Here is a 9,294-nt window from a genome sequence, read left to right on the forward strand (position 1 = left end):
AAAAGAAAAATAACCATTAGGCATTTTAGTAAACAATATTAGAATTAAAAATTGTTTATAATAGAAAAATTATGCCGTAAAATGAGTTTACTTACTGTCTTAAAAATTGCAATTTAGAACATACTGATAAAAAAATCGATGAAAAATTTTTTAATTTATGAATCTAAACAACCCGAAAATTCAAGAAAGATTATTGACCATGGTAGCCCAGTGATTAGAGAATCGTACTGTGGTCCGAAAGAGGCTAGGGTTTGATTCTCGACTCCATTAAAACCTGCCGAATACGTGCTCGTCAAATCTGTGGAATCAAAAGTCTTATGCTCGGTCACTAAGCAATACCTCGGGAACGGGGAATCTGGTGAAAATTTCCTTTCCCTTCAGATCTAAATGGTGGAAGTGGCCTCACGAACGAGATGTACTGCCATCTATCAGAGTGTTCTAAGACGTACTTTCACCTTTGCGGTGTTCTCTTATCAAATGAGAGACTTTCCTGGCTTAATTCGCAATGGCTGGTGAGCTTGGCTTGTCCAAGAGTCACTATAAACAACAAAAATGTTTTTTCAACAGTACGCCAGTAAGAGAATCAGTTATACTCAATTTTTTCTGTTCACAGTTCTTTGGGTTCATTATTTTAAGGTATTAAGACACCTAATCTCTAAATAAAATAGATTTTAGAAAAAACTACTCCTTAATAAGATATTACCCTACTTTTTTCTGCGTCTTGTAAAATACTTCTTATTTTAATATATGGTTTTAAAAAAAATGAGTGAGCAGAAATGTCCAAGTTAAATAGAATAATAAAAGAGAGAATTAAATAAAAATAAATAAATACACAAAAAATAGTGAATTAAAAATATAGTTTTTATTGATAAATTTATAGCAAATTTTTAAACAAATATTACTCTCTGATTATAAAATTTTACAAAAATAATTTTAAGCTAATTATATTAAAAAGTTCTCAATCACATTGTTTTCCATAACCTCCACCTCCAGGCGTATGCAGCAGAAATGAATCCTACAAAGGAAAAAACATTAATAAAATCAATGCATTACAGCAGTGTTTCCCAAAGTGTGGTACGTGTACCCCCAGGGCCACAGGAACAGTTTAACGGGGGTACGAGTTCTTATGCGAAATATCTTGCAACAAACGAAAATTTAAAAAAAAAATTTAAAAAACAAAGCTAGCCATGAAAATTTACGATTGCGTATTCTTCTATTGGCTATTTCTTGCAGAGTTAACAGTTAATAATTAGTGGTGTCAACAGCCAGTAGTGATTTTTAACTTTTGTGTAATTCCCCCGATTTAAAAAAAAATTTAATGGATAAGATATCTGTTTAATGCATATAAATATATTAATATATATATATACTGATGCAAATAAATATATTAATACAACATCCATGCCAGAAGGATTGTCGCATGCGGAAGAAAAGCAATTATTGGAATTGGCTTCAGACAGATTCTTGAAAAATAAACATGAGGAGTGTACTTTAACATCATTCTGGCTGCAAATGCAAAATATGTATCCAGTCTTAACAGAAAAAGTTGTGAAATATATTTTGCCTCTTCCAACTTCATATTTATGTGAAGTCGCTTTTTCAGCATTCGTGGACATTAAGTCGAAAAAAAGAAATAGATTATTGGACGTGGAATCACATCTCAGACTAAAATTGACCACAATGAACCGAATTATACAAAAACTATATCACCCTTCTCACTGATGCAAATAAATTTATTAACAAAACTTTGCACCAAAAAAGAAAAAGAAACATTTTTAAGAAAATGCATTCATTTTTTTATTAGTGGTACACAGTATTACAAACAATTTAAAAAGGGTACACAAAAGTCATAAGTTTGGGAAACACTGCAAATATTATAAATATTTTAATGCTAGACACTTTTTTTTTTCAAATTTATGTTTATTCCTGGAATTTAAATATTTGAATAGCTAACAGAGTAACAAAAAACATAATCAAGAGAATCATACAGATTTCAAATTATGTAATATATTACTAGTACTTGTTTAGAACCACTTGTTTTGTGATAATCAATATGTACTGCAGTAATAGGTTCCTAATATATTACAAGTGCGGTTAATAATTCATTTTTTTATGGCTCTCCCAATAGAGTAGTAACAAAAAATCAAAATAAAAAAACTATGAAACACATGAAATAATTCAATTTCCATTTATTAAAAAAAAAATTATAAGAAACAAACTATCAACAAATTACTTTTACAATATAGAAAAAAAAGCATAACTTACTCCAGCACGGACAGTGGTTGAATTTTTAGCTCCTAGATTAATAGTACGCCCATCATTGCGTATCAATAAATTAAGTCCTTTACTTCCATCTTCTCCACCTATTTTTTTTTTACAAAAAAAAGCTTATAAGCAAAACATAAAACTAAGTAAACAAAAATTTTACCTTATACGGGGTGTCTGAAAAGTGTGGGAACGGGGAATTATCAAGAGAAATATTTATCGGATCAAAACTGTAATGGATACAACTTTGAAATATTTTCAAATGATGCATTTGGTTACATCAAAGTTGGTCCTCACCAGATAAGGGCCTTCGAGTGTGATGTCACTTTTAATGTCTGAAGGTCATAGGCTGAATTTTTTACATCCGAGGTTTTAACAGTAAACCGAAATGATTTATCACAGTGGCTTGGTAACTCCTAGATTTTACCAGTAAACCAAAATGATTTATCAAAGTGGCTTGGTAACTCCTAGGTTTTATCATGAGGCGTTTAGTTTTAAAACTAGCTTTTTGTGAACTACTTTGGTAAAAGTTAGGTTTTACCAGAGAGACCCAGGATTTTCCAAACTTCAGGTTTTTACTGTAATAACTGTAAAAACCCCAAGTCTGGAAAAATCTTAAGAGATACAGGTAAAATCTAGGATTTACCAAAGTGTCTTGGCAACTACGAGGTTTTAAGGCAAAGGCTTGGTGAAAGCCCAAAATGGAATCATATTAAAGCATAGTTTGGACTTTTACCAGGCCACTTTGATATAAGCTAGGCTTTAGCGGTAAAACTTAGGATTCACCAGACATTGAGTTTTTTCTGTAATGTCATAATAGTACCAAAATCATCTATTATAGCTTTTTTTATATGACATCCATTTCTCGAGATATTTCATTTAAACACTTTTTACCTGTAATTGCAGCACCATCTGTTTACTAAAATAAGAAACCAATAGGTTGCATTGGGGTACATTTTCTAAATAAATCAAATCTGCGATAAAAAAATGGAGATTTAGATTTTTGATTTTGAAACCTTAATCCCCATTTTACCTGCTCCATTGCCGGAGATAAACTAAAGGTTCAGTTTGTTTGCTTTTCTTTAGTTTTTTAATTTAATGTGCAATTCTAAATATGTTTGGAAAATCCATGTGATAAATCAAGTTCCTTTTCCATATTTTTTGACACCATGCAAACTATGCAGAAGGATGAGTACAAATTTATATTTTTTATAAAAATAAATAGACTGCTTTTTTTCAGCTCTACTGTAAGCATACTGAGATGGTATGACAGAGAAGCACACATGCTTATTGCTGTCCCATTTAATCAACGGATTAATCCATAAAATTACATTCAAATAACAGCAAGTCATATTGCACTTCCAATCTAATTCTACTCGAATAATAAAACCAAACTATGAATAAAACTGTTTCTCCCACAGTTATTAAAATTATAAATCTTTATCCACATAATTTTCCCTTTTTTTATTAACAATCAACAAAATAACCATAATAAAATAGCAATTAAAATAGCATTTTAAAAGAGCAATTTTACTAATTTAAAAATTAATCACGTAAATCACAAATTTTTCTAGGCTAAAGTATGCTTATCATTATAAGTAATAAAATTGGAATTTTTTCTCTTTTTAAATGGCACACCAAGTTAATATTTAAAAATTAAATTACAAGAGAAATTTTATACAACAAAACTATTATTGAAAATTTAAATACTGCTAAAAATGATTGCATTTTATCCACTAATATAATATGTTTCTCTTGTCCTCTGATTAGACTTCAATTTAACATAAAAAAATTTTACATTTTCATATAATAAACAAATTTATTCAAAATAAATTCACATAAGTCCTTAGAAAATTTAAACTTTAACCTTCTAATCCATAGGGGGCAAATACTCTTCGTTCTGTTAGAATTGATAGCATGCAGTCTTTTCTAAAAACCAATTTTCTTATAACTCCATCTCCTCCTTTAAATTTTCCTTTTCCACCTGTACCAGGATTTAAGTGGAATTTTTCCAATATAACAGGATACCTAAAATTTTGATAATTTTTTATCACAATTGAATCTTACGGTTGCAAGATATTTTATTAATGAACAAATAAACACAATATTTTAAAAGAAAACATAAAACCAAGTTATACACAATACCAAGGCTGGAAAACAAAAATTAGAAGTAAAAAAAAAAAACTAATGACATAAAAATTTCCATTCTACCCATTCAATAGCGATTGGAAAAGCCTCCTGCCTCAATTTCGATTTCGACTATTGCTGCTTTTCTAGTTTTGCTTTTCATATTTATTTAATTTTTTATTTTCTTTCATTGGAAACTTGTGCTTTCTTTGCCAATTTTTTTTCTTTATTCAAATTTGGTGAATCTTAAGAAAGGGCATCAATTTTTGTGCATCCGAAAACCTGTCAACTTTTTGCACCTTTATAGTTTATGATACAGAACTTTTACTTCAGTTACTCAGGGCTAATAAATTGTTGAAAAAATTTCAACTAAGGATTAATGTTAATATAATAAGGAGATTGTACTTAAATTTTGTTTTCATTATACAAGCCATCAGTTATCAGTTTTATTATACATTGACAATTGAAAAAACTTAATATGTCTTTCAGTAAACACATACACTTAAAGTAATATATTTTATAAAATAAGAACTTATTGTGAAATATTCAAATTATTTACAGAACTTAAGAAAACAGAATTAATCAATAAAAAAATACAGTAGATTATTCAAACACCTATCTGCCAGTTTACCTAATTATTTGGATCAGTCAAGGACTGACTGTTTTTTCCCACCATCTCCAAAAAAAGGGTTTTTTTCATGGAAACGCTTCGTTATTATTTGCAAAATATCTCAAAAGAGTCAAATAATGGTTTCTTTTGCTCCAGGGTGACATTAAAAAGAATCTCTCATTCATTCTCTAGTTTTAATATGAGTGGCAACTGACAAATAGCTTCTAATAAGGGAACAGATTTCTCTGTTTTCAAAGAATTAGAAAGAGGAGGTGAAACATTTCTTGAAAGGATCTCTCTTTTAGGTTTGAAACATATTTTGGTGGTCGATTTCGTAGACACTAAATCAATTGTTTCAACTAAGTTTTCAATCATAAATGTTACAGCAAAGTATTTTTTTTCACATTTCAGTAGCTTTACAGTATTTTGCTTTGGATTTACTAGCATTATAACTTTAGGAGAGAAACTAAGTTCTTCAGATTTTATTATTAAAGAATATTAGTTTGTTTCACTTAAAAAAAATTTAATTAAAAACAAAATTACTATATAAATTTTTTTTAAATATGCATGCATTAAAAAACTAACTAGTTGAAAAAACTTTAACAAAATTTTTTATCTCACATTTTTTAATTAATATATAACTTCTGCATAAAATTAAAATGAAAATAATTATTTTTTCAAAAAAATTAAATAAAAAATATTTTATTTTCTAATTTGAAATTAAATTTAATTTGTCCTAAATTCAAACTATTCATTAAATAGTTGTTGTTAATAATTATTGTTGGGTTTTTTTAGGATATATTCCATTTTGTCCAGTTTCTTCCATTTCCTTCCGGGGGGGGGGGTTTTCTTCACTTTTTTCCAGTATCCTAGAAGAGATAGGTTTCTTTCTGACAAAATGCCAACTGTTTCCTATTAATATTTGATGATAATATTTTCTGACATCAATGAAAAGTTAATTTCCCTTTTGAACTTCGCTATTTTATACTTATTTCGTTTCTGCGCAATGTTACAGACCATTTATTATTTAAAAAACATACACAAAAATATATCACTTTAATATAAACTTAAAAATGAAAAAAATTGACTGAATACACTTATTTTTCAGAGGAAATTAATGATATTTTTTTTAAAGTACTCAATATCACAAAAAAAGCATTAAGCAACATTTGCTCTTTTATTATTTCATAATGATTTAAACAAATTTGCTTTTAATTTGGACATTGTGAAAATTTTAATGCAGACTTTTAAATTTTGGTTGGGTAGTTCTTTTATTAGCATGAAAAAAAAGAGTATAATAATTTACTTATACTCAAAAATATTGAAGGTCTTCATACAAACTCAAAACATGTCTCACATAAGGATTATACGTCATAAAATGTTACAATATAGAGAGGGCTGCTAAGTTATGCTTATTTATTATTATTTCATATTAGTTTATGAAATATAATCTATGAATGCAATACTAATCATAGTTAAAAATTTAAACAAATACAGCTTAAAACTAAAGAAAATTTTTAGGTAAAATAAACAATAGATGGGCAAAGGATTTTTGATTATTTCAAAATCAATAATAACAAGTTAAAGTATATGCACTATCTTACTTTCGATATAAACCTAGAACAGTCAAGCGTTTAATAAAAAATACAAATATAGTGATTTTTAAACTAATCTTTATTTAAAATATTTCGTTGTTGTTGCAATTAATCTATGTCGCACTAGAGCTGCACGATGGGCTATTGGCGACGGTCTGGGAAACACCCTGAGGATGATCTGAAGACATGGCGTCACAATTTTGATCCTCTGCAGAGGGGATGGCACCCCCGCTTCAGTAACTCGACAACCTGCACGCGAAGTCGATCACTTTACGGTAGAACAGTTTAACAAGGACCAATACCACACACCCTCGGTCCCTACGCAGACTGATCCAAGTGGTCACCCACCCGCACACTGACCGTAGTCAGAGATGCTTGACTTCGGTGATTTGCTGGGAACCGTGTCTTAACGATCAGTCCACTGCGGGACCAAAAATATTTTGATTTAATATACTTATTTAGTGAAAATTATTACAATTGTTGTAACAAAAGTTTCAATTTGAATTAAAGAGATAAATTTCTTAGTTTTAAAATATACTACAAAAAAAACAAAAAAAAGTGTAAACAGCAATTATAAACTATTAAAAATTACCTTCGTTCTAAAATTTCAGGATCTGTAATTCTAGTGTTAGTCATATGAGTATGGATTCCACTACGGCCATGCCAGTCAGGACCCTAAAATTTAAGCAAATAAAAACTAGTAACACTAAAAAAAAAAAAAAAAAAAATCCCGTTTTTTTTCTTCTTTTTTTTGTTATTGTTAAAAAAAGTAAATAAAACATTTTGATGAATAGTATTCGTTATAATCACACAAAAAAGTTGTAAAAAAGTCTGAATTTTATTTTCATGTAAAAATTGTTTTGCTTCAAGTACTTTATAAATCAAAAATACACATAAAAAAAATTTTTAAAACATAAAACCCCACTTACAGTACAATGTTTGAATTTAATAATATCAATATAACTTTTATGTCTGTTATTTTTAAAATACTGACAACTAAATAAATTGTATTACATTTCGAAATATTTTTATTCAGAATCTAATTAATACACTTATTTTAATTTAGTTATCGTTTAAATAATGTACACATTTACTTAAAGTTTCATAAAGTACAAATTTTGTAAAAATTTGAAAAAGATTTTTAAAAATTTAATTTTTGATATATTTTACAATTTTTTTAAAATTATAAAATATTCTTGGTTCCTAGACAGTTTTTAAAAAAAACTTTTTAAAGAGAAAATTACAAAATGGGAGTCATAAAATGTCAAAACGAGAAAAACATGTCGGAAAAATGTTGATTGCAACATTCATTGCAATCTATATTATTCCTGATGTATAAATCTATAAAATAGTTGACATACATTTTAGATTGAATTTTACTGATCTTTCACATTAAATAGAAAATGCAAAAGCATCTGACATCATGTGTCATTTAATTTGTTAAATCAAAAAACAAAGCAAAATATTTTTACAATGTAACATACAATTTTACAAAATAATAAAAATGAACAAATTGCAATAAACTAGAATCAATTTTTATTTGCATATTACACAATATTCCATTAAAAATTAGGAAGAATTACAAGAATATTTAAACCAATTTTCAATATAACTCAACTTTGTTTTAGAATGCATCGCACTAGTACAAACTATCTTACATCCAAATCAGCTCATGCAGTTTTAATGAGAAATAAAGATCTAGCAATTTCATAAAAATGCATTTTAAGTACGATAATCTCCTTTAACTTCAACTAAATTAATTATGTGATACAAGCTCATACGCTTAAAAGTTTCCTCCCCTAGAATCAGAAAATTGCCTGATGGAGAATGAGAAATTATTTCAGTTTCTTAACTATTGTTCATGCCTATGAACTACAACTAAAAAACCACAGCTAATACATAGCTAATACTAAGTGGTAGTTAGATGGTGTAATGTCTAAGTAGTAAGAATGATATAATACAGAATAACATAAAACTTGAATGTGAACTACTCTTTCAGTGACTTTTATCTTACGAGATATGCCATTGTCTTAAACGATCACTCCTTATTAATTTGCTGCTTCCGACTCAGAGCAATTGCACAGTTCACGTCATGAATGAATTCAACATAATTGTTATCGTTAAGCCACTAACAATTTTTTAAAAAAAGCACCATAGCGCACTTAATTTTTCACCATAGCTGTACAAAGCTACTTTTAGATACCTGCTAGCATCTAGTCAGATGGCAGAATGGTCATGTTAAATTAAGAAATATTAACAAGAATTTAATTAACTGGTTGGTTGGTTGGTGTCGTATCCTCTATAGAATCATATTTCATGGTGTGCTTGAATAGTTTTTGTTATTTCTATGGCATTAAAAGAATACAAATCCTCTTCTGTGGGGTAGTTTAAGAGGTGAAGGCCTGCAGCGACTGCAGGGCAGTTAAAAACATGATATGGTGTCAGTTCCACATTAAGACAGTTGCCACAGTTTTGATATTTTCTAGTCTTATCTGTAGAAATTTTCATGTTTTTATGATGTTTTGTTCTTAGTCTGATGAGAGTAGTGGCTGTCTTCCTATCGATGTCAAGATTAGTTATTTGATCGTGGGCTTTGATTTTTAAAGGGGTGAATAGTCTTGACTTTGCAAAAGCATTTGCATCTGCCAACGTGGTTGGGATTGTATTTTGATTGAGATCTCTGGCATTTTTAGCCAA

At 28.6% G+C, this 9,294-nt stretch overlaps 1 protein-coding gene across 2 annotated transcripts in view; it reads right to left on the reverse strand.

Moving 5' to 3' along the window:
- Positions 1–840: 840 nt before the first annotated feature.
- LOC107456462 (5-oxoprolinase) overlaps positions 841–9,294 on the reverse strand; it is a 56,073-nt gene continuing 47,619 nt past the window's right edge. For both annotated transcript variants that reach the window (XM_043042841.2, XM_043042839.2), the window contains 4 exons: positions 7,190–7,272; positions 4,133–4,293; positions 2,266–2,363; positions 841–1,015 (listed from right to left, as the gene is read on the reverse strand). In XM_043042841.2, the coding sequence (XP_042898775.1) occupies positions 959–1,015; positions 2,266–2,363; positions 4,133–4,293; positions 7,190–7,272 (399 nt within the window). In that variant the 3' untranslated portion in view covers positions 841–958. The remainder of the gene's footprint in view (positions 1,016–2,265; positions 2,364–4,132; positions 4,294–7,189; positions 7,273–9,294) is intronic.

This window comes from Parasteatoda tepidariorum, chromosome 4, assembly GCF_043381705.1.
Source record: "Parasteatoda tepidariorum isolate YZ-2023 chromosome 4, CAS_Ptep_4.0, whole genome shotgun sequence".
Lineage (NCBI taxonomy): Eukaryota > Metazoa > Arthropoda > Arachnida > Araneae > Theridiidae > Parasteatoda > Parasteatoda tepidariorum.